General features: G+C 24.8%; 1 protein-coding gene across 1 annotated transcript; it reads right to left on the bottom strand.

Moving 5' to 3' along the window:
• Positions 1–715: 715 nt before the first annotated feature.
• Positions 716–21,661, bottom strand: LOC145831521 (THO complex subunit 7 homolog). Its single transcript, XM_082938800.1, has 6 exons — positions 21,616–21,661; positions 19,994–20,108; positions 15,774–15,888; positions 13,178–13,332; positions 10,581–10,720; positions 716–1,274 (listed from the first exon to the last, which is right to left on the bottom strand). The coding sequence occupies exons 1-6, from the start codon at positions 21,641–21,643 to the stop codon at positions 1,219–1,221; spliced, it is 609 nt and encodes a 202-aa protein (XP_082794926.1). The 5' UTR covers positions 21,644–21,661; the 3' UTR covers positions 716–1,218.
• Positions 21,662–27,489: the final 5,828 nt, after the last annotated feature.

Genomic DNA, 27,489 nt, shown 5'->3' with positions numbered 1-27,489 from the left:
TTCGTGAAGTAATTTTATCAAGTTGTACTATGAAAATATAGTTCAAATTAATTTAGAAATGTTCAGATTAGCACTTATGGGCACTAAAAATAAAATTTAGTGCAGGATTGAAAGTAGTTATTTAAAAAAATTCTAATATCTGTTTAGCACAATTTTTTATTCAGCTAAAAATTATGTTGAAAGCTGTAAGTTGCCAAACCTAGTTTACACTATCTAAAATTATTTACAGTTAAAGCGCACAGAGTTCTTTAACAACTGTGCTAATTTATTTACAATTTAGAGAACTATAATCGAGATAATAGTTAATTGTACATAGATACAACAAAACATTAACTGTTTCTCAACTATGCACTTTACCCTCAGCTAGCGCATGCTTGGTCGAGTTTTTGTTAAATATCAGGATTAATAAATGGAAGGAATTTCCTAATTACCCTGAAAATGGTTATCTTCTGTTTACAAAAAACTGAGAAAAGCACTACTTTAACAGGGTTTCCAAAGGTTTTTTGTAAATTTCTTCCAGGTATTTGAAAACAAATTTTTTGTTCCATTTTTAATAAAAAATTAAACTTAAGTTGAAAAAAACTGTCTTAAATAGCATAATAACATTAAAAAGATACTATAAAGCTACTTTAAAAGTGTTTTTCAATCAAAAAATATAAATGATACAAAAACATCTTATCGAAATTCGTTAATTTTAACGTAAAAATAGCTCAAAATTAGTAAAAATTTTAGGTGATTTTTGATCAAAATTTATGTTTTTATCAAAAATTTTTTAACTTCAGGTTTTTTGGAAACCCTTGTAGGCGAAGAAATCAAATTGGATAATAGTTATTTGTTTTTTCTGCATGAAAGTGTTTTTCTTTGTTTTAATATCGTGAACTTATAGTAGATGATTTGTATTTAGTGTGTATTCTGTACACAAATAATCTTTTTAGCCCAGCATGTATAGCCGATTTTGGTATTCTATACCACAAAAATATTTAAATAAAAATTTATTTCGAATTAATCAAATAAAAAACTTAATTAACTGAATTATAACTTTTTTGTTGCGAAATACTTACATTAAATATTCAAATGCATACACTGCACTTTAAAAGCAAAAAAAAACAAGGTCATCTGTTGCCTTAAAAGTGTAATTTAAATGTTTTCATTAATCATCTGTTAAACCAATTATCAAAACAAATTTCCTTCTACAATTTGAAAACTTCTTTGCTAATTCTATAATTCCATATTATCATTACGGAAGACTTGTTCTCCTTGCTCTGACTTTGTCTCTGTTAACAGTTTTACTTTGAAATGACTTATTTAAATTACTTAATGATATTAAATTAAATACACTTACTTTTTTTTTCACATGAACTGAACAGTAATACAATATGTAAAATTAAGCATTATTTTATTATTTTTTTTTTGGTTTTTATTTGAATATATAAAAATTGACCATCAGTTTTTTGAAAAATTTCTCAGAGTTTTATCATGTTCTTTCATATTTTCTAGATTCACATCAGATTTCTGATTTTATCAAAGGTTTTTAAAGTACTTTTTTCTTTTCTTTTTATTTTAAAACTAAACGTTAGACAAAAGTAAATAACCTTAACTTATTTCTTAATCTAGGTCGTTTAAAATTCTGTCATACTCATAAGAATCTTTTTAAGCCATAGCAGTGATACAACATAAAATGTCTTAATACCTAGCCTTTATTATTAAATATCAAAACATTGAACTCACTAATTGTTTTTATAACAAACCATGAACACAATAGATCCGGGATTCTAAAAGGAGCGATTATGTCCTATTTTAGTGATTTTAGTAAGTTGCAGGGCAAAAACAAGTAAAGGAGCGAATAGGGGGCAATTTTGAAACTTCAGGTAGTCATAGAATTTAATTTTTTAGTTTCAAATTACTAATTTTAGCTTGCTTTTGAACATTTTATACTTTGTTAGATTTAAACTACGGTTTATTAAAGTGGGCGATATCAAGGAGTAAAAACTTGTTAGAGATAAAATATAAAATTGGTACTTAACTAATAAAGGGGATGACTATGAAAATTAGTTTAGGAAACCTTGCTCTAGATGATTTTACTGAAAATTTTGTTGAAGAATACTCATAAAGTATTTGTACGAATATAAAATATACTTTAGGAATGAAAAAAATATATTAAGTATATTCATTATTATTAACATATTTGTATGTGTATTAACATATTTGAAATTATATTTTTTTATTAAATTTGAATTTTATTTCTCATTGAATTTATTTAAAATAAGAATGTTCTATATTTTTCTATAATTATGGTTTTTTCAGCAGAATTGAATTGTTTTAATATAGGAATTTTTGCAAAAGAGTTTTGTTTTACGAATTTAGACATTTTTTTCATTGTTTTTTTAACCAGCTATATTTTTTAAGTTAATACAGGCTGACTAAAACTAAAAAAAAAAGAGCAGACTAACAGCTTAAAATTTTAATCGAAAAGCAAAGCTATTGACAACTTTTAAACTAACATATCTTTACTTAAATTTTGTTTGCTTTTTTCTAAAACTCGTATATGTTTTAATTCTATATTCATAAAACTTTAAACTTATTATTTTAAACTGTCTACTAGTTATATATTTTTTAAATTTATTTATCATTTGAAAAAGAAACTTTGAAAACGCTTTTGAAGTAAAAGCTAAAAAGAAAATGATAAAGCTAAATTCATATTCTTAGTTGCAAATGGTATATAAATACTTACAAAACCTTTCTATAACAGTATTTGTGTAATTATAGCAATATTGTTAAAACGCCAAAAATTGAATGGTGTAGTTTATCAAATTAAGTACACGACGACTAGAATTATGTCAATTAAAATTCTGTTTTTTAAAACTCTTATTACTCCAAGTTATTGTCAATTATTATTTAAAATTTTTTTTTTAAGTTTAATTTACCATCAGGATGATAAAACCTTAGGAAATTTTTCTATTTTCAAGTAAATTTAACCTAGTTTTTGAGATATAGCCCCTAAATTTTTTATAAGAATATAAATTGTCATGAGGTTAAAAAAACTATCATGCTACTAAGTGTGCGAAGGAATCTGTCCAACATATACAATTATAAATATTTTACTATTCAAACTCCAAAAACCAACGGCGATCCAAGATTCTGTGGTTGAGTGCCAAGCTGTTAAAGTAATCCGCAACAATAAACCAAAAATTGTTTTTCTCCTCAGCGAACAGAACGCTTTCAGTTTGTCCACATTGATACAGTTGGTCCAATGGATGTAACTTTAGAGAATCACAAGTATGTTCTCACCATGAAGGACCGGGGTACATGCTATCTGGTAACAATACCAATTCCAAACAAACGAGCAGAGACTGTCAGAAATGCATTCATTTAACACAGTTGTGGATACTTTGGGATTCCACAGGTTGTTATTAGTGACAATTGGGGAGAAGTCAAGAACAATTTACTTGAAGTAGCTTGCAAACAACTAGGAATTGATCATCGGACAACAACACCCTACAGCCCCTAAACAAATGGGTTCATTGAGCGCCAGCATCGCGTTATAAATCAAGCTCTACGCCCTGAGATGGTCAAAACAAACTGGGCATTAAGGTTGCCTTTCATAACAGTAGCTATCAATAACACGCCTATAAAAAGGACCCCCTTCACACCATTACAATACGTATTTAGAGCGTTAGTAAATCTACCTGGACAAAGCTCATGGAGAGATGGTAAACTATCCTGAAGCTGACATGCGGCTTTTCTTGAATATGATGTCAAATATTGGAAAGAAAAGCAGGAAATACAATGACAATGGTGTCTACTATGAGCCAACGCTTTTCACCTGCGAAAAAGATTGGCTCAAACGAGCAAACAAGAAGAAATCAAGCACCCTGTATCATGCGCCATACTTAAGCAAAGTATGCTTATTTAAAAAAAAAACTGAGTTGAAAAAGTTTCACTTAGAAATGTAAAAGTTTTTATTCCACGAAAAGACTCATGTGACATCAATAATGAAAAAAACAGACCATACAACCTGAGAAAGGGAAAAAAATACTATTAATTATGCAGACAGTTCAGATAGTGAAGATTAGTTTCATGGTTAAGTCAACAAAATTAAACTTTAAGGAAGTTTTCAGACAAATATGAGCTTCTCATAGTTTAACCATCTAAAAGTTTAGTTGCTTAGAAAATGATCGGAAAAGAATCAGTCTCAGGTTAAAAAAATATTTGACTGTTTAATGAGACTAAATTTTCCTGTTAGTTTAGTTATTTTGATCTTTTGAATTTTTTTTTTATTATTGAAAACTTTTATGTTTTTAAAAAAACAAATGGGGTAAGAAGCTATAGCAGCTTTGTTTCTTCTAGTGATTTTATAATACTGCATTTTTTTGAATGGTAGTTTACTTAAAATTTTTCAAAAAAAGAGTTTCTTAAGTGTTCTTGCAGAAAAGGAATTTTTTTACTTAACTTTGAGCCTTTTTTTTTAATTTAAATTATTCTAAGTTGCTTAATAAAATACCTTGTAAAAGTTGTGCCCAATTAAAAAAATGTTTCCATCAAATTTTATGTTTTTACAGAATTCTTTAAATTTCTAACTATTTTTTGTTTTTAGACAAGTTTTTTTAAGAAATTAATTTTTTTTTTTTTCATAAACTTTGATTTTTTATCTTTTTTCATTGTAGTAGCTTTGTTCACCCTAAAATTTTTTTGTAATAGTTAAATGACAAAGATGCTTTTTTTAGTTAACCTTTAATTAGCTATATAAAATTAGAAGAGTTATTTACTTAAATAATGATGAATTTAAAATTGCACAGATACAATTTTTTATCAATTTTTCGTTGTGTTAATTGTAAATTTCTACCTTAAAAAGTTATTTGAAAGTTTCGTTGTTTGGTTGGTATCTAAACTATGCTTTCTTAGTTAGTAATCCTGAACTTCAATCGTGAGCACGCAGCGCAACACTTGAATGCAGTGAAAGAAGGGAACAGTCAAGACGAAGAGGAAGCAGCAACGACATTTGTTAGCCGTTGATGGGAGGGAACGGTTCAGAAGATGTCGAGTGCGTGGTAAAGCGGCAGCTGACGCTGAAAGAATAAGAATTTTATATGACTTAACTGATTCTAATAACTTAACTGTGTTTTGAAGTAATGCTGTATATCAGTTTTTCAGGAACGGGTCTAAATTGCACGAGAACAAAATTGCACGAGGGAACAAAATTGCACAAAGACGATTGTGTACCAAGGGTTAATTTTGCACAAGTTACATTTTTGCACAAGAAAAAAAACTCAAAAATAAAATAAAAATAAGAAAAAACAAGTTACTGACCAAAGGTAAAGGTCAAGGTAACAGTGATAGTAAAAGTTTCAACGTTTAACACGTTTCATCAGATCAATATAAAAAATAATATATTACTAATTCAGTACATACAAAAATTTCAATCTTAAAGAATATTTCAACTGTTTTTTTGTTTTTCTTTTTTGAAAATTCTAAAATGCGTAACTAAACGAGAGTGCGTAACCAAACGAATGCGTAGATTCGCGAGAGGTGAATGTATTTAATGTTATATACCAGTGGTCGGCAAGGTGTATACTGGTGCACACTAGTGTTCACGAATTATTTTTTTTGGGGTGCACGAAACTTTTGGGTTACACAAAATTTTGAGATAACACAATTTTTTTTGTCTTATTAACATATATGTTTAGTTTTTTTTTATGGTAAAAAAACATCAGTCTCAAACTCTACCCCTTGCAACGATAAACGTTTTCTGGGATTTTTTAAGTTTTAGTTTAAGTTTAAGCGACATAGCTCAATTATCAAGTTAAATCTAGCTGTGGTGTTTAATTTAGCTTTCAGTTTATTGGCCATTTTACTCTCATGATCTATTTTGGTATTAAAAATCACATATCATTCCTTATACAAACACTGAGGAAACAGCCTGCACCTGAAAAAATAGAGAGAATGTCCTAAGCTCTTGTGAACTCCATTGACTGATACGGGAGGAAGCTGTCATCAAGCTACGATCATGGTTATATGAAATAGGTTAGTGTTTTCCTTTTTACTATTAAAATTAGTAAATTACAATATTTTGTTTAATGAAGAAAGATCCCTTTTTTAAATTAAAATTATCAATATAACCTACGTTTTAAACTTAACAATTATTCCTATAAAGATATTTACAAGATAATGATATTTTTAGTTCAATAATAATAAAAATTTAAAGCTAATTTTTATATTTACAGCAAAATTTAAGAATTTATGTTTAATAAAAAATACTTTAATTAAGATAAAAATATTTTAAGTATATTTACAATTCTCTTTAAAGATATGCATATCAGTAGTAATGAATACATTTTAAGTAACGGTTTTAACTTTTAAATAACTATAGTTAAAACCATTATTATACTTTTATCCATAATCAAATAGTACATATAAAAACATTAAGTAATTTACAGAAATTATAGGCTTAAATTAACATTAAGTTGCCACACACAGAGACTAGTTTGAATTTTATACAAGTTTTTTGAAAATCTCATGCTGGCTAATATTTCTCTGGGGTTCTATTGTAAATTTCAGGCTAGTTAGGTATACTTTTTAATAAATTACTTGTTACTTAAATTTATAAAATTTAAAATTTTGAAAAATTTATTCTCTAAGACTATCTTTATTTTATAACTATTTTGATTTGTTACTTTAACAAAAAAAAGATAACTGTTCATTTTTGAATTTTTAATTTGTCTTTTAATATGTTTTTAGTTTTTTTTTCACAAATAAAGATGACTTCACTAGTTTGATGTAACTCAGGATAGATGTTTTTTAAACTCAACAAAGATTTTTGCTTTAAAAAGATGCATCCCTTTTAATAACCAGTTCTAGGTTTTGGTATGATTCAAGGTTGCCACACACCTAAAATACTTTTCTAGAAATACAGTCTTACTAAGCATGTTTTTTTTTTCTTGCAAAAGGTAGTCTAGTTTTGGTATTTGTGTAAAATCTCGGAATGAGTAATTTTTTTTTTGAAATTTTGAATGTTTTATCTAGATCTTAATTCTTTTTTATTAAAATGTTACTTTAACTATACTGCTACTTTTGAGCTTGGGCTTTCTCTTTTCTTTATTAAACTCAAGATGACCAGAGCTAGTTTTTTGTAACTCATGCAGAGTCCCACACACTTAGTACAAATCAGAACAGTATAATTTTTTTTAATTCTCAGGATAATTTTTTTTTGATACTTATTCAAATGTTTTTTATTTGACTTAATGAAAATTCTTTGTTGTAGCTTCAATTATCTATATTTGTTCAATAACCTGATTTTTTATTTTAAACTTTATTTATATTGAATATTAATATATGATGTTTTAAAAACATTTCAAAAACTCAAGGGTCAGGATATTTTTTTTTACTGAAAGAGTAACAAACCCTGCTAATACTTGTTACTCAGGCTGATTTTGTTATAGTATTAAGAAAAGCGAACTTAACAACTAGGGATCTCAATTATTTTATTTATGAAATATGTTAAGACAACAATTTTAATAATTTGATTAGAAGAGTTTTAGAATGTGTTTTAAAGATGCATGGTTGCCACTGATCAAGCAGAGAAAAATTTCCTGACTTTTCCTGACTTTTTACCAAAATTTTCCTGACTTTTCTAAATCAAACTCTTAAATTGAACTTATTCTAAAATACATAATCTAACACTTTAAACTATTAAAAGATGTTCAATATGTTTTGAGAAAATTTTTGCAGTTTTATAAAGGATATTTTACTAATTTATACCAGATGAAGGCATTGGAAATAAAATTAAATATTTGTGTAAATTTCTAGGAAAATTTTGGATTTTTTTTCTGGCTTTAAAGGACTTTTAATTAATTTTTACCATTTGAAGGCTTTGGAAAACAAGGAATTTTGTAAATTTAAACTGACAAAATCTGACTTTTTTTTATTTATTTTATCAAATTTCCTGACTTTTACTGACTTTTTTTCAAAACCCCCCATTTTTTCCTGACTTTTCCTGACTTTTGTCATTTTTTAAAATTTTTCCTGACTTTTCCTGATTTCCTGACTTTTCCTGACCGAGTGGCAACCCTGAAGATGTCAATCTTACTTCATGTTTAACAAACATACTTAAAATAGACTAAAAAGTTTGTATTGAATTTTAATAATGTATAATTTTATACTAAAAATTAACAATTTATCATTTGTGAAATATTAATTTAGTTTTTTTCTGTTTTAGTTATGTTTCAAAAAGAAGCAACCCTGGTCTTAAAATAATTAAATTCATTTTTATTGCAAATTATTGATTGTCCTTTAAACTTTTTATTTTGCATTTTACATCTTTCACTTACTAGAACTCTGATTTTTATTTAACTTCTTTTATTGAACTAGGCTAAATTAAAAAATATAACACAATAATAGTTTTAAATATTTACAGTAAGATATCTAATTTACTTTAAAATACCAATTTTAAACTATTTATTTCATTTAAATGTTATTATTTAAAATTTTATAGAAACAAAAAGTTAAAATCAGCACAATTTTTTATGCTAAATAGTTTTTTTTTTTGATATCGATTAATTAGATTAGAAATCAGTTATGGCTTTAGTTGTTTAAAAAACTGGATTTTACACACTAAAACTACTCTGGATAACTCTTATGCTATTTTTAAAAATTTGGTCAACTTTGGCAAAGTAATTTTTTTTTGAAATACTTATGCTGACACATGTTTGTTTGAACTTTTTTTTTTGAAAAATTTAAACTAGTTTGATGTTTTTGTGATTCTTAGGCAATTTTTTCAACTGACTATTTGTAGAGTTAATTGATAATTCATTTATTTAACCTCATATATTTTACTAATTTTATTATCTTTAACTTTTGTTGGAAGTTTTCATACATTTTGTATATAAAACAATTCACTGTAAGGATAGATGAGGTATTACTAGTTCTAAAAAAGGTTTTCTATAATAATAAATTTGTTATTATTTTCTTATTATAAAAAACTCGTAATTTAGACCGTATATCTCTCAAACATATTAAAAAAAAATTTTAAATATAAATAACCTAAATTAAAGCCATAAGAGGTAAAGAACTTTTTTACATGTTGATGTTACTTTAAAGATCTTTAAGTAACAGTTGCATTTTACCGTTTTGTCAAACTCAAATTTATTTTTAAGATACGAGAGTATAAAGTCAGAGAGCTCAATAAGTTCCTTATAAAATGATCAAAGTAAAATAGCAAAAAAAAACAATTTCATTAAAAATAAAAGGTATGGATTGTGGTACACTCAATTTATTGGTACTACTCATCAAAATTTATTTCTACCTTATTTATTTACTAGGTGCTATTTTTAATTGAGTAACCTATCTATTAATTTGTTATTAGTTTTAGTCAAATAAATATATATTTCGTAATGTAAAATAGATTAAAGAATTTCAAACTGTGTTATGGTCAATCAAGATTTTTTAATTGAAAGAGTGACAAATTCTAAATTAAATTACTAAGCCTAGTTGAAAACCAAAAATATAGTAGTTATATGTAACAATTTTTATAAGAAAACAAAGTGAAAATCAGATACAACCCTGAACTTCGTGAAGTGCAAAAATTCAGTCTATGAAAGAAACTGTTCCAGCTATAGGGAAAGCAACAAGATATAAAAAACATTACTTTTAATTTAGCTGTTTTTAACTCGTTTTTTTGTTATCGTTTGTCTGTTTGTTTAATATCATGTATGTAGTTAATATTAAATAAATAAAAAATAGAGTACTGTACTAGGGATTTTGTAGTGACTGCGGAGATGTGTTCAATTAATAATAATGTAAGACGGGGCTATATAACTAAAATATCATTGTGGAAATATGGTACACCAAATAGAAAGGTTCATTAAAATTAGTATCAAACAATAAATTCCAGCTCCAGTTATTAAAAGGTTTGCATGTAAATATAAACTTAGTTATGACATTTTTAAATAGGAGTTAAAACTTATTGGGTTCTATGAAAATATATCTCATTACATAAAACCTCAAGAATTTTGGGTGCATGACAAATTAAATTCGGACAATTCTAGTACTTAAAAGATATCCAAAGGACCTTAACTTCAAAAGTAGTGTATATATTGAACAAAAAAAAAGTATATACGTATGTAGGTCTTTTAAATATCTACACGTTTTTTTTATTTTTGCAGAATTTTGAATGTTTTTGAGATATGGATGAAAAAAGCTTACAAATAAAGTTATTTATAGTAGTTTTTGAATTTTTGTAGTTAAATAAAAACTTCGAAAAAAAAAGGTCTGTAAATATTGATAAGACCAACAAACGTTTTTTTTTTTTAAAGTACAAAACATTTTTTCATTTTTTTAAGATATAATCTCTTAGTTATTTTTAAAAGAATTTTTAATTGTCATGTAGCCAGAATTTTGCTTAAAGAGAAGTTTTAGTGAAGTAAAAGTTCACGTAGTCCCATCACTAGAGGCGCTTATGAAAATAAGATCTTGGGGTGCACAAATTTTTTTTTTGCATTTTAGTGTACACAGATTTTGATCAGGCTGCAGACCACTGTTATATACTATAAACTTCTTAAAACTATTACTGCAAAATAGTAACATACCTAGTTCTAAAGTATTTTTCATCTGTTTAATACTTGTTATCAAGTTGTGACATTGTTTTTTCCTAAGCTCCAATTTTTTTGCAAGGTTGCATTCTTCTTCACCTAAAGACTTCAATTCGTTCTTCAAATATTCAATTTGTCTATAAAAATATTATTCAGTAATATATTATTTAATAATTTTTTATAAATTATTTTTTACATCTACTATTGAATTTTTCTTTTAATTATTTTTCTTACCACAATATCTAATACAAATTTTATCTTAAATATAATAAAATATTTTACTAATTTTATTATCTTTAACTTTTGTTGGAAGTTTTCATACATTTTGTATATAAAACAATTCACTGTAAGGATAGATGAGGTATTACTAGTTCTAAAAAAGGTTTTCTATAATAATAAATTTGTTATTATTTTCTTATTATAAAAAACTCGTAATTTAGACCGTATATCTCTCAAACATATAAAAAAAAAATTTTAAATATAAATAACCTAAATTAAAGCCATAAGAGGTAAAGAACTTTTTTACATGTTGATGTTACTTTAAAGATCTTTAAGTAACAGTTGCATTTTACCGTTTTGTCAAACTCAAATTTATTTTTAAGATACGAGAGTATAAAGTCAGAGAGCTCAATAAGTTCCTTATAAAATGATCAAAGTAAAATAGCAAAAAAAAACAATTTCATTAAAAATAAAAGGTATGGATTGTGGTACACTCAATTTATTGGTACTACTCATCAAAATTTATTTCTACCTTATTTATTTACTAGGTGCTATTTTTAATTGAGTAACCTATCTATTATAAAAAAGAAATACAGAACACTTTTATAACAATACTGTTTCAAAAATATAAGATACTTTTATAAATAACTTGGAATAAAAAAAAATTATTAACAATTTAAGTGAAAAATGTATTAAAACTAAAAATAATGTGAGCTATAAAACATTTAAAGAACTCTAAAACACTTAAGTATCGTTTATTTAAATAATAAACATACAAAAATAAATAACATGCAGCTCTAAAAAATGTATAATAATAACTATTAGCAATAACCTCAATACAAGCTCTATATCTAATAATAATAATAAAATCTATACCTTCGTAATATTTTTGTGCAATTACACGCTTCATTGATTGAGCTCATTTTGTAAACCTCAACATTCAATATTCAAACAATTAACATTAAAACGATGGAAGAGAATAAGAAAGTTGCATTAAGTTACAAAAATCTATCTTCCCCTACAGTTTTTAAGCAATAATTCTGAAACTTTTCAGTTTAATCTTAACTAAATAATAAGCAAAGCAGTTCTATCGTAGTACTTATTTTTATCTTGAGTAATATTTTGTTATTCATAAAAGAAAATTGATTTTTTTTATCATAAAATTCTTAATTTTTTTTAGTTACAATACAATATTTTCTTTTAATGCAAGGAATATTTTCTGGTGATTTGATGTTAATTGGTCAAAAATTAAGAAGATAGGTTTTCAGAGAAGAAAATTGGCAAAGGTAAAATTTTCTTCCAAAAGTTTGTATCGGTAACTTTTGACAAAACTGGACGATATCTCAGAATTTAATTAATATTTTTCTATTTTGTGAAAAGTATCTTAAAGTATAAAGCTTTAGCTTTAATATAAGGTCCTATGTTAATTTTTGTAAAACAAAATGTTGGGCCCCAATTTATTTACTAAAAGATTTGATGTATTATTGAAAAAATATTAAAAGATATAATATTCCAGATTGTGACAAACATAATCAAAAAAATAATTACATTTTCATACTCTTGGCAATAAATAATTTAAAATTAAATGCTTTCCTATAACTATATTTACATGATGACAAAAAATTTGCAAAACAGCAATAATTAAAATTTTACAATATATTCTTAAATGAGAAAAAGCTAAATATAAACTTAAAAGATTTTTATAGATACCTTTTAAAAAACTTTCTATTTTGTCTAATTTATCATTGAAATTATAGGCTAGTTTCTAATTATTAAAAAGCAAAAAATAAAAAATGATTTACAATTAAATGTAAAGCAAAAGTAAGCTTAAATAAAACAACAAAAAGTATAGGCTTTATTCTACAAAAACAGTTTACAAAAAAAAAATACTGTGCGGTATAAAAATAGTAGGTATTTTTTTTTAAGTTGTATGCTGATGAATCCTTAAAAACTACAAAAATTGTATATAATTCTGTTAAAGTTTAACGATTGTAAAAGTTATAAAAAAGTAATTAAAATATTTTAAACAAGTAAATTTTTAAACCAAACTTATGAAATATATGAAATTAAACTTTAAAGAAGAAGTTTTAAAAAAGTTTTAGAAACTAAATGACATTTTGTCAATAAATAATCTTTTAATAAAAAACTACTAAAATAAAAAAAATATTAACTCTTTAATGTGTACTTTATCAGTACATGAAAAAAAAAAATTCAATTCTCAAAATAACTAATTACTCTAAATATATAAACCATTGATAACGCTATTTTGTATTTTTATATAATCTTAGTTTTTTAGAATTTCTAGAACTATCAGTTTAAGGACAAACTATTTTAAAGTCTAGGTATAAAAGTATAAGAAAAAGTAAAATACAAACTTGAATGTAGTAAGTCTATCTGGTTGCTTTAAAGCAAATGAAGCTTGCAAATCGTATGCTTCTCTGTTAGCTCTCACTTTTTTTGCTTTTTCTAGATCTTGCTTGTACTCATCTATTTCTTTGCCAGCTTCAACAACTAGTAAGTCTATCTCCTCCTGATGTCATGAGCATTAAAAAAAATACTTATTTACTAATTATATTTGTATTGTATAGTATTATTTGTTATATATATATATATATATATATAAATATTTAAGTTCGAATAACTAAAGAACTTGTCAAATAAGAAGTTAAGAATAAGTTTTTTCGGTTATCTTACATACTACAAATAATAAAGCTCTATAAAATAAAAGCTATTTAAGCTTAGATCTTAAGACAAAAATAGGCTTATTAGATATGAAATAAATCATAAAAAACTTTAAAAACTAAAAATGTTCAGGTCCGCCTTTATTGAAAATAAAATATATAAGAACATTTAAAATTGGGGTACACTATAAGCTTATTTAGTCTTTTTAATTAATAGATAAACAAACGCTGATTATTTTTAAATCAGCAATCGCTCTGATAACCTTTAACACAGTTAAGTTTTTATCTTATTTGTTTTTAGGATCTCTGACTAAAACCTTGAGTTACTTAAGTTACCACTTTTAAAAAACTTGAAAAAAACTTTGAAACTTATTCAAATATTTTATAAATTTTACTAGTTTAAATTAGTATACTTCACAATGTAAGGGAGTTTATACAACTTTACAATAAAATTTGAAAGAAATTGTTGTGTTATTTCTTTAGTTTAAAAGTCAGACAGTAGTTACTAAAATAAAAGACAGTGCTACTTTTTGTCTAAATTCAAAGTAATAATTTTCTAATGATGACAATTACATAAGTTGACAATTTTAGTTTGTAACAAGAAGCAATGTCTACGCAAAATTTGTTGAGAAATTTATTTTTAAGTTGTTGAAGTAATAACTTAGCCCAGCGATTCTTAACCAGGGGTAAATTTTCTTTATTACAAGATATTACGTAATTTAGTATTTATTAATCGTATTTCAATCTTTAAGTTAGTATTTACCTGCAATTTTTTTAAAGTTAAATAAATTATTAAAATTTTACAATTTTTTGTATTTAACAAGCTTCAAAAAATCTAGTTTTTTCCTCAAAATTAAACGCTATTTTGGACATAGAGGATAAATTTGGTAATAACCTTCCAATAAAACAAGAAAAAAAGGTTAAGATTCGCTGGTTAAGCCTAACTTAAAAATATAAATTAAAAAAAAAAGGTTTAGAAAAAATATTAACATATCAAGTTGTTTTATAATTAAATAATTTTTTATCTTAAAAACTTGATTTAATTTTACATGTTTCAAAAACATCAAAGACTACAATCAAAATCCAAATAGTATTTAAAGATATGATAAATTTGACAAGAAATTTCAAAAATAGAACTTATTTCACCCTTTTTACAGTGCAACTTCAATTTTAAGGCACTTATAAAAGTTTAAAATTTTTAACTATCTTATAAAGCACTGCTGTGAAATTTTAATTTTTTTTAAGTAAGTTTTATGGTTTCTTACAGGGTTGCCACTCATTAAAAAAAAACTTTTTAGGTTTTTCAAATTTCTTCCAGGTTTTTAAAAGTACACATTTTTGGGTCTATTTTTAGTTTAAAGTTAAATTTAAGGTAAGAAACCGTGTTAAATAGTATAAAAAGATTGAAAAGATATAAGATACAGCTACTTAAAATGTGTTTTTTAAGTAAAAAAATTTTTGGTAATCACAAAACTTTTTTATCTATATGATAAATTTTTTGGGTCAAACCAAAATTTTACTACTGAACATGTTAAAATTCTTAAAAATTTTAGGTTTTTCCAGTTTTTTTTCAAAATTTCTTAAATTCCAGGTTTTTTTACCTAAATTGTCATATTCCAGGTTTTTCCAGGATTCCAGGTAAAGTGGCAACCCTGTTTCTAATTCAGTACTTTTTTATTTTTTACCAACAAGTTCATTTAATCCCTTTACACATAAGTTTTAAAATCTAAATAAAAGTATTTTATTTAGAAGATATCTATTAAAAACTGAACTAAACTGTATGTCTGAACTAAAATTTTAACACATTATGCTATAACTAAAAGTTTAAAAAATTGTCATTGTTTTTGAGGTACAACATATTATTCAAGGAACTATGCTAATCTCAGGGTTACCAAAAATTTAAAACAAAATTTTCAGGTTTTTAAAAGTACGTAGTTTTTGTCCATTTTTAGTAAAAAATTAAATTATCTCTAAAAAACAGTGTTAAATTAAGAAAAAAAAATCGAAGAGATACTGTATTGCTACTTTAAATGTGTTTCACAATAAATAAATAAAATTGTAAATAATAACAAAAAAACTGTATACGAATAAAAACTATCTAATTCTTATCTAATCTAAATTAGTTACTTTTTATATAAAATTGTTTAAAAACCTAGAACTTTCAAGTTTGTTTAAATGATTTTTGCTCAAAATTTCAAGTTTTCTGCCTAAATAGTCTATTCAAGGTTTATTGGCAACCCTATAAACTTTAAAAACTGTTTTTATTTATTCTCTTTAAAGTATAAACTACTTTTAATTTGTGATAAAGTTTCGTTTGTTCCACATTCATCTTACAAACAAGTGAAGACTTTTTCATGGAACACTCACTTTGTGCAAGATAATACATCATCTTTTGATGGAACTGTCTGATAAAACAATTTACATATAAAATATTTGCAATATAGTTGAAGTAAACTTAACATACAAGTATTACTATTATACAGGGATGCCAAATGTTTTTGGCAAATTTTTTCCAAGTTTTTTAAATTTCTTCCAGGTTTTTAAAACTATACATTTTAGGGTCTACTTTTAGTTAAAAAAACTATGTTAAATAGTATAAAGCAGTGATTCTTTAATATGGATAATTTTACACCTAAAGTAAATTTTCTTGTTTTAGGGGGTAAATTTTGTTCCAAAGAAATTGCTGCACAAATAACTTTTTTTAAAGTGTTAGCAAAATGAGATTGCAATTGAATTTGGTTTTTGTAGACTCAATTATCCTAAAACTTTAAAATTAAATCAGTAGCATTGTTTATTGTGCAAATTTCTGAGTTTTTGTAGAATTTGTCAAAAACAAAAACTTAATGTAGTCAGTAGAAACAACATTAAATTATGCAAACTTTTGTAAGATAAAATTGTATGATCTTTATTTTTGAGTTTCGAAAATAAGTGGCCCACAAATTTGCTCATATAAAGTTATTTAACAAAATGAATACTACATATTTTATTTGATAATTGCATTTAATTAAGTAATAGTGTGCATGGTTGCCACTGATCAAGCTGAGAAAAATTTCCTGACTTTTCCTAACTTTTTCCTGACTTTTTACCAAAGTTTTCCTGACTTTTCTAAATCTTAAATTAAACTAATTCTAAATACATAATCTAACACTTGAAACTATATAAAGCTGTTCAATATGTTAATAGAAAATTTTTGCAGTTTTATAAAGGATATTTTACTAATTTATACCAGATGAAGGCATTTGAAATAAAACTAAACATTTTTGTAAACTTCTAGGAAAATTTTGGAATTTTTTTCTGACTATAAAGGACTTTTTATTAATTTTTACCATTTGAAGGCTTTGGAAAACAAGGAATTTTGTAAATTTAAACTGATAAAATATGATTTTTTTTAAAATTTTATCAAATTTCCTGACTTTTTTTCAAAACCCCTAATTTTTTCCTGACTTTTGTCAATTTTTTTAATTTTTCCTGACTTTTCCTGACCGAGTGGCAACCCTGAGTGTGTTTTAAACACATATAAGTAAAAGAAATGTGAAAAACAAGCAACCAGTAAAAAAAAATATTAAAAAAAAAGTGTGGCTAAATAAAATAAATATTGAGTATTAAACATTTTGTCTATAATATCAAAAACTTTGACATTCAGAACTTTTAAAACTGTTTAGGAATGTTTGCTGATAATTTTAGGTAGCTAGCTTAAAAAATCTAAGAGGATATAATTTTTTAGTGTATCTTAAAATTTTTCAGTTTTAGATTTCTAATTTACAAAAGTTGCTGTTCATATAATTATTTTTATTATATTGTTTTCAGTAATATTTTTATTTAAACTTGAAAACATTCAATGTATGGATTTCACATCAAAACAAAGTCCAAGGTTTCCACAGCTATAAGAAACTAAGGTTTTTTTTCAAAAAACCACATAAAGGTTATATAAGAAGTAAAATACTTTTTACATATTGATCTTTTAAAGATCATTAATTTAACTTGCAGTTACTTTTTCCGTTTTGTTAATTTTAAATTAGTTTTTGAAATATTAGGGTTAGAGTTCAATAGGTTCCTTATAGAAAGATTAAAGTAAAAAGTACAAATTAAATACAGTTAAAACAATAAAGTAAAAACAAAATTAATAAAATAAAAATCAACCCTTGCAAAAGTGACCCTTTGTGCATATTTGACTCATACCCATCAAGTATGTTTGGGGTAAATTTGGTAATTACAATTCATAAAAAGGTAAAATATGAATAAAAGATTAAGAACCCCTGATACAAATACTTTGAAAACATATCTTAAATCTTCTTCAAATAAAAAAAAAATTGATGATGGCAAAAAAATTTATCGATACAATAGATTTTTTGTGTCAAATCAAAAATTTGCTACTTAACATGTAAAGATTTTTCCAGGTTTTTTAGTAACTTTTGTTTAAAATTCCAGGTTTTTTTTTTAATTTCTCAAATAAACTAGTTGGAGCTAGGAGTAACCTAATATTTGTAGACTTCAGGTTTTTCCAGATTTTTTTAGCTAAATTGTCATATTGAAATTCCAGGTTTTTTGACAACCTTGTATTGTTGTTTTTAATAAATAAAACAAGAAAAGCACAAAAACCTTAGTGAATATAAACTAGCCTAAGTTGAATAAAAAAATTGCATCTCCAGCACAATTTACTTTTCCCTTATTTTGTGGTATTTCTCTTAATCACAAATAGAATGATTTGTAATATACCATATGTGCCATAGATTTTTTAAATTTTTTCCTGGTTTTCTGAACTTCTTCAAGGTTGTAAAACTTTTAAGCTATTTCAAACTACAAGTTTTCTTTGGTCTATTTTAAGTAAAAAATTTAATTCAAGGTAAAAAACTGTCTTAAATAAAATAAAAATATTAAAAATGTATTGTAGTGCTTTTTTAAATGTGTTTTATAGTAGACTAAACTATAAATGATTAAAAAAATTATTCTATATAATAGATTTTCTGTATCTAATTATAATTTCATTGTTTACATGTGGTAAAAATTACTTATACTTCAGGTTTTTCCAGGATTAAATATTTTATGGCGACCCTTTTTTTACAGACATGATTAAACATATTTGTGACAAGAATCAATTGAAATTGATAATTAAATTAATATATTTTTGATAAAACATAACATACTAATATATATTTGTACTTATGAATAGCTTTTCAATATAATAAATGATTTATTTTTTAACTATGTTTTAAAGACAAATTATATATACTTTTATCACAAACTATAAAATTTAAGATGTATAACTTTATATACCATTACAAAAGATTTTCTTTTTGATTAAAAAAGTGAAAACACAAAATTTAAATTTGAAAAAATTAGTTGAAAGTTTTAAAGACATTAAGTTTCTGTATGTATTTGTGATTAAAAAGATTTGATTTTCAACTTTATATAACAGTATAACTGTTAAAATACACATGCTCTTTAATTTCATAAGGAATTTATCTGCTAAACAAATGATAAAATCAAGCTAGGGTCTTTAATTGTAGATTTTAGCAACTTAAAGCTCATTTATTTTGGCATAAAATTACTATAAGTATATTGATCACTAAAACAGGGTTGCTACTCTTTGAGTCAAAATAACTGTCTTGAGTGACCAAAAGCTGACCTGAGTGACCTTAGAGATCCTGAATTTTTACAAGACCTTAAAAAAATTGAAAACTTTAAAAATTCAATAAAATTAAAGTTCTTCAACAAAATTGGTTATAAAATAACAAAATAAAGAAATTATGTATATTCAATATAGTTCAAAATCCAGAAAAAAACTGACCTGATACTTTTAGAGATCTTAAAACTACCCTGAACTAGCCTCAGTTTGAAAAAAAACAAATTCAAAACATCTTGAGTTATATACTGATGTTCTAAAACATTTCAAAACATCTTAAGTTGTCCTGAGTGTGAAGAAACTCTGATAAAAGTTAAAATAATGATTGCTTAAGTGCTTATACCACAAGTGAAAAGTTATGAGCTTATACAAATATCTGTGCTTCAATACTATTAAATTTACATTAATTATAAAAAGTAATCATTATGAAAGTTTTGACTAAAAATAAAAGATCTATTGAGTTAAAATGAAACTTTATGCCATAAATAATGTAAAGAATTGAAGTTTGTACCTTGTTTGACCTAAAAGTATTAAAAGAGGCTAAGACATTCAAAATATAAAGAGCACTGCCATAGATTTGAATACACTGAGGCACAATTCAATATTTATCCAACCATTAAGGAACATAACTATACAAAGTCTAAATAAATATAGAGAGGATTTACTATCTGAAAATATATTAAATTAAATATATTGTTAACTCAATATATACAATAATAAAGGTTTTTTTTTGCAAACTTTGAGAGTTCTAAAATGCATAACTAAACAAGTGTGTAGATTTGCAATAGATGACTAAATTATAAATATAAACTGATTAAAAACAAATTTAAATTTTTTTAATAGATTGGTTGTCCTCACAAGATTTAATTAAAAAAACAAAGTCTAACTGGTCAGGAGATTTTAATTTGCAGTATTTGATGTACATTTTCATGAGAGCAGTCAATCTTCTATCATCACCAGAACCATCTCCATCTATCATCAACCTTCTCCTTATAACCTCTCCTAATTAAGAACTTTTTAATAACTTATTTTCTTAAATAACTATTAACATTAAAAATTAAAAAAAAAGTTTATCAATAAAGTTAAGTGATACAACAATTTGAAGTTAAGATCTTGTATAGGCAATTAACCTTTTTAGGTAAATGGAAACTGCTAAAATAAAAAGGCAAGGGGAAAAAGAATGTTCTTATATAGTTTTACAATGTTTTTATATGAAAACCTATAAGTCAGTTTTTCATAGTTTTTATTGATTTTTGTGATTTTGACTTATTTGTATTAACAGGGTTGCCACTCTTTGAGCCAAAAAATCTTCCCTGAGTGACCAAAATTTTCCCTGAGTTACCTTAAATTTCCCTGAGTTTCCCTGAGTATTTTTTCAAATCTTAAAAAAAAAAATTTCTCTTCTAACACAAATTATTAATACCTCATTCTCATTTTTCTTCTTTAATAATAAAAGGAAGGTTGTATGTGTATGCTTCTGCATTAATTAAGTTTCCAATACAAAAGTAAAGAGAGCATTTTTTTATTGATTTTTTCCCTCAAAAATAGATGAAACTAACTAAAAGTCCTTCATTTTTTTAGCTAAAGACCTAAAATTACCAATTTTTGAGTCAAAAAATCTGCCCTGAGTGACCAGAAACTTCCCTGAGTTAACTAAAACTTCCCTGAGTTTTTTTCAAATCCTTAATTTTTTTTTAACACATAAAGAGTTATAGGGGGTGTGGAGAAAAATAAATTGCCTTGTATACACTTATCACTTGTACTTCAAAATTCCATTTTTAATGTATTAACATAACTGCAGAGTTTCAGATTAAATTCAATAACATTAGAGGTAGCTGTGTTCACGCTAAGACGTTATCACGCATCATTTCATATGTTTAAATTTTTGTAGATTTGTAACTTTTTTGAGCTAGCTACGTCCCTGTTACCTAGGATAATGTTGTACCAATATCAAACTGAAAACATTATATAATTCAATTCTTTTAACCATATTTTTCAGCTAAAATATTATGTGTTAAAAGATTAGATAATTAAGTTCTATTTTATTTAAGTATGATAAACTAACAAAACTTAAATATTTAATCGCTTTTATTTGACAATATAAAGCGATTATATCAATAGAATAATTTATAATTATTACAATAAAGTCATTTAAATAATAAAGTTTATGTTAATTATATTTAATTTTTACTATGTATTTATTTTATATAGCTTGCTTATAACAAAGTATCTTTTTGGATTAAACATGTTAGATTTAAAACATTGACTTTTAGCTTATAATTATGGTTAAAAAAAATGATTATAATATATTTTCAGTTTGATATTGGTGCAACATCATCCGTGTAATTACCAAAAATTCTAATATCATCAATTAAATAATTAAATACCAAACTAATAAATAATTATTTAAGTGGATATTTTGATATCTATTATTATAAATTACTTTATTAAGAGTTTTATTTCGCTTATTTATTTTTAATAATTTTGCTTTTAATTAACTAACACCAACCTTCTTTTTCAGCTGCACTTTTTACCATTTTTTTTACACAACAGCTTTAATTAGGGTTACATGCACTGAATGGGCACAGATTATTTAACTGTATTTGCAGGAACTTTATCTTATTTCATATGATATTCAATTAATATTTACTACCAGGTCCAAATTTCTGCAATTTGCTTTAAAAAAAGTAAAGACATCGGTAAGGCACGCTTTTTAAGAGGTACGCACCAGGGGCGTGTCTATACATTTTTCAAATGGGGTCCAAAATATTTTATTGTTCTTAATTTGCCGCTTAAGTACGCATTTCTTAGGTATGCACTACCATTTAAGTACGCATTGTGCGTACTACGCAATATTTAGCCGAAAAACTCTGTGTTTAAAATGCTTTTTACTGCTTAGAAATAATAAAAAACATACAAATAGTGATATAAAAATATTATATCTTTTTAATTTGTTTTACTGTATTAAATTTAGATAAATTAAAACTAAAAGAACCAGAAAAAAACTATAACTTACAAATTCTATATCAAAATATTTGATTTTTTCTTCCAACAAAAGGTTTAAAAAACAAATGTTTTTATTTCTTTAACTGTTACAGACATAACTTACTTACTTTATAAAAAATTAACCTTTTTATCAGGAAACAATATAAAAAAATAATTGAAACTAGAATAAATTTTTATAAAGATAATTTCAATTTTGATTTAAATGTTAGTATAGATAGAGTTATAGATGAAATAAATACAATTTTTTCTTTTAAATTTTAAACTCTTTACATCGATATATCTATTTATGATAAAAATAATTTTTTCAAGTAATTTAATCAATAAAATTTAAAATTTCACTAAAGAAAATGTTTAGACTTATACAATTAAATTAAAATATATTTAAATTATAATTAAATGTTTGCCTGATGGTGCAGGGATTCTTATGATAGTTTTGAAATCTCTCAGAATTGAAAATTTCAAAAAATCAAGAATCAACTTTGTGGCCAACGCATATACAAAATAAAATAGTTATTATATCATTAATATACTATTATATACAATTAATAATAAATAAATAAGTAAAATAAAACTTTAGTGATTATATTGGACATTTTTTAAGTAAAATTGTACTTACTAATTCAAAAACAATACTTAATCAAATTCTATATATTGCATAAACCAAATTCTTTTGTTTTACATAAAAAAAGAAGTTAACTGAAGTTTTACATCTAACAAACTACCTTTTTATGTTAATGTTTAATCTAAACGAAAAACTTCATATCTATAAAGCAAAAAAAAATCATTTAGGATTTTGTTTTCTAAATTGAATAAGAGTTGTAATCTCCATTAAAACTTAAAAAAACTTGTCTGTTTTATAAAAAATAAAAAAGAATATAAATAGTTGGACTTTCAAGTCAAAAAAGTTTTTTTTTTGTGTCTAATCATATCAAAGCAAGACGAAACATTTAAGATATTTTTATCTAGTTTAAACAAAAATAATAAGCTCCATTACATTATAACAAAAACAAATTTAAAGCAAATAAATGTACAACAACGCGAATATCTGACTTTGAATGTCTTCGAAACATCAGCTTACTATTGTATTTAGTTTATTAAAGGTGATCACGTATCTAGAATAATACTTGAAATCGTCTAAATCAGACTTGGTAAAAAGCATAGTGTTCATTATTAAAAAATTTTTGGCACAAGGAATTAGATTTATATTTTAATTAATTCCAAATCCAAATGCTAAGAATTTTTTAGAATTAATCACAGTCCTTTTTACAAAGTCTGGTCTGGTCAATATAATAAAGTTTTAATAAATAAAGTTTTATCTAACATAAACTTTGACAAAGTTTTTTTTGAAATAATAACTAACATTTTCATATTCTAGTTTGCAAACAAATAGTTTTTCACTAGATTTACTGTGCAGTGTGAAGAACTTTTGAAAACATTTATAACCACGTTTAGAACAAATCCTAATCAAAAAATATTATAAATCATGTTTGAACAGTTTTAGACTATAATTCGATCGTTACATTGGCAAGTATGGTTAAAATTATATACAAAAAAATAAAAGTTTTTAAAAAGAGATTATACGATTTTCAATAGGTAATCAATCAAACTTTGATAGTTTACAACCTGTAAGCACTATTGATTGATTCTGTAAAACAAAAACAACCCTTAGTTTGATAGAATTTAAAAACTTACTTTAAAATGAAAAAAATATAAAGTAAGAAAATAAGAGTTTTCATATTTATGTTAAAAACAATATACAATCGTATGATTAAATTTTTAATTGCTTTATAAAACAAAGCAAGTAGCTATTTTTAGTTTTATTCATTTGGTGTAAATTTTACTACAAGCGTTTTTAAAGTACATTAACATTTAAATAAACTTAGTTCAAATACATGATGAGTAAATTATTTTAGTTAAACTTTCATTTATATTAGTCCAAACAAATAAAGTACATGAAAACTCTGACTAAACGAGCTTGGTTAAAAGATATGCTGAATAAGTCTTATTTTATCAAACTTTAACGTTTTGAATTCAATCCAAGTGTTTTTTTTTTTGTGAAGTAGGACAAAAATAGGACATCGCATGGAAGTCCTTTTGTCCTACTTCACAAAAAATAAATTTTATTTCATGCTTAGTTTTTCGAGCGTATAAAATATTTTCAAAAGTCAAACTAAATGAAGAAATTGATAATGTTAGTAGTAGATCCAGATCATTAGGTTACCCAACGGATATTATTAAACAAACGATTGACAAGACCATCACAAAACTCACTAGTCCTGCAAAACAAGGCCAAAAAAAGTGCCCAGTTTACTTCAGACTTCCCTATTTAGGTAATGAAGCTAAGTTCCTGGAAAATAAATTAAAACACACAATCAATAGTTCAGTTGGAGCAGTTAATCATCAAATTAATCACTACACTAGAAAACCTCTAAATGGAATATTTAAAGACGTTACTCCCGATCCCGAAAAAAATAATGTTATATATCAATTTGAGTGTCACTTCAAAAGTGTCTACCTTGTAAGAACTTCGCGGAGATTCCATCTGAAAAGGGATCAGCACGTTTCAAAATCCCTCAGAGATTGGATGGCCAATAGAGATAATAAAACGACCAAAAGTATTTCTGTAATCGGAGATCACTTACTTAACCACCCAGAATGCTCCAAAAATTATAATGACAACAAACTTACAATTTTGACTTAAGAACGTAACTTATATCATTTAAGTTATTTAGAATCTCTTTTTATAAAAATGTGTAAGCCTAAGCTTTGTAAACAAAAGTTAGTTCACAATACTAACTTGTACAAACTGTTATAGTTTTTCATTTTTAATTTAAATTTGGTTTAATTATTTATTTTTTTAGTTTACTTTAAATACTGGTTTTTAATTGCGCAAGTACATTTTAGTGCAATTGTTCTGAAACTTTAATTCTTTAATACTATAGCTTTATTCCTTTTATCATTTACATTAACTCAAATCAAAAAACTATATTTTAATTCAAACGTTTTCGTATCTTTTTTTATTATTATTGTTTACCCTTATATAGTTTCAAAACTTGTATGTATATACTTTTTTGTAGTATCCTTTAATCGTTTTAAGTTTTCTCTTTACTTACTTATGATTAAAAGTCTTGTGTATTTAATTTTTACCAAATTCTTATCTAAGCATTATTTATTTATACTCATTATGACATATCCATAATCTAGATTTTATACATTTTAATATTATATTTTATAGCTCATTAAACACAAAAGTAGTTGATAAGTGTGTTTTGAAAAGTTTTCTTAACTAGTACTTAATAAAAAATGCAAGGTATTTGTCGACATTTTTTATACTTATATAAATTTCTAAATGTACATTACTTTTCAAGTTAAGTTAAATTTTTTTTTAAGAATTTGAATTGTCCGAATAAGAATAGTCGTGCACCCGATTTTTTCCTGTGAGTGTAAAATGTGAACTTATGATACAACAAAAACTTCATTACTTTTAAATTAAGCTTTAAGTTTCAGATTATTTCAAGATTTTTTTGCTAATGTGGTAGCCTAAATAGAACATGGTTCAAGTGTTTTTCGTTCTTTTTTAAACTTTTGTTTCTTGTATCAAATAAGTATAATTGTTTATTGACTGACAAAAAGCGCAATGTTTGGTCGAAAAACCTGATGTACAAAGGAACCTTTCGGTTATCGAGTTGTACACCATTTTGATACATTTTAACGTCATTGTCCAGGACTATTTGTATAATAAATTTAGTTGTTATGTATTTGAAAGTGAGGTATAATAACAGTCGGTCTTTGAAATTTGCTCTAATATATATAGTTTGTTCAGTAAAAGTTATTTAATTGCAGCATACAAAAAAAAAACAGCAATTAAATTTTCAATAAAGTAATGATAAGTTTTTGATAAAAGTAAACATGAAGTGTTGCCACTCTTTGAATAAAAGAATATATCATGAGTGGCTAAAAACTGTTTTGAGTGATCTTCAATTACCTTCAGTATTCAAGAGTTTATTAAATATCAAAAAAAAATCGCCATTATGATCATTATTCTTCCATATAATAAAAGAAAAGCCGTATTTATAGTATATTTCTTAGGGTCGGCTGCAGTTGTAAGGTTTTAGAGCTTTTTTCGTTCATAAAATTTTACAAATTAGGTATATTAATAAAATAGTAGTACATTTATAAAATCTAAATCACTTTCACTAAACATTTATAACTAAAATTTTAAATCTCTTCCCTAAGCTCTAACTAACATTACCCAAATAAATAAACAGTAAATAGAAAAAAAATTTTTTTTTTTTAAGATTTGAGTATAATAATAACCGATTAAAAGCGCCTTAGATTTGCAGCTGATGCCATATACGTTTGGTTTTTATTAAACAAATGAGAAAAACTGTTTTCAAACACTCAATATTTAAAACTAGATTTAACTTAGATTAAAAAAAAGTATATTGAGGATTTAATGTATCAACATACTTTTTTAATCTAAGTTAAATCCAATTTTAAAGGATATTTTAAGATTGTTTTTAACTCTAAATGACTCAAATTTTTTATAAAAACTCATGACAGTTCTAAGATTTTGAAAAAAAAGTTCAGGACAGTTTATTTTTATGAATTTTGAATATGATTTAGTTAATTTAGTTATGATTTAATTTTTGTCGTTTTATAACTAATTTTGTAAAAGAACTCAATTTTTAGTTTTGAAATAATAAAAGCACTTTTTTAGATTTATACGGTGCTTCGGTCATGAAGCGAAGATGTGAGGGATCATGTCAAATTTAAAGAAGTGTATCAAAATGCTTATTACGTACACTGTGCTGCTCATCAGCTTAATTAAGTGTTTTACATGGCTGTTACTTGCAACAAAAAGCAAAACAATTTTTTATTTAGTTAGATCAGATTCCTCTATTTTTTTAAAGTCACCAGAAAGAGGACATGCAGTCGAAATTATAATCCTTATGGATGCAAAATTAGACGGAAATACAACTTAAAAATTCTTTGCAAAGTTTTAGCGAGAAAAAATGAGTTAGTCACAGGGTTCGAATTTACTGTTAGTAACACTGACCGTTACGGATTTCCCCAAATAGCTGCTGCAGAAAACTGCATAAGACTCTTGAATGATAGAAAGTTTTATTTTTTGTTGAAAAATTTATATAACCTTTGTACATAAGATGTAAAACTATATGAAATAGAGTGCTCAATATACAAGAGCTTAATTATTAGTTTTTTTTTATTCAACGATTGCTAGCGCCGTTTCACCTAGAAGGATCTTCAGAGCTTTTTTAAGTCACAATAAAATGATACGAAGCACACAAATATATATAATGAGATGATGTAATGAGAAAGTAATTAATAAGTGATCAATTAGTAATTGTAATTACGT

Source organism: Thalia democratica, chromosome 3, assembly GCF_965202585.1.
Source record: "Thalia democratica chromosome 3, ktThaDemo2.hap1.1, whole genome shotgun sequence".
NCBI lineage: Eukaryota > Metazoa > Chordata > Thaliacea > Salpida > Salpidae > Thalia > Thalia democratica.
The sequence above is the reverse complement of the archived record's forward strand: the minus strand, read 5'-3'. Positions and strand labels throughout refer to the sequence as shown.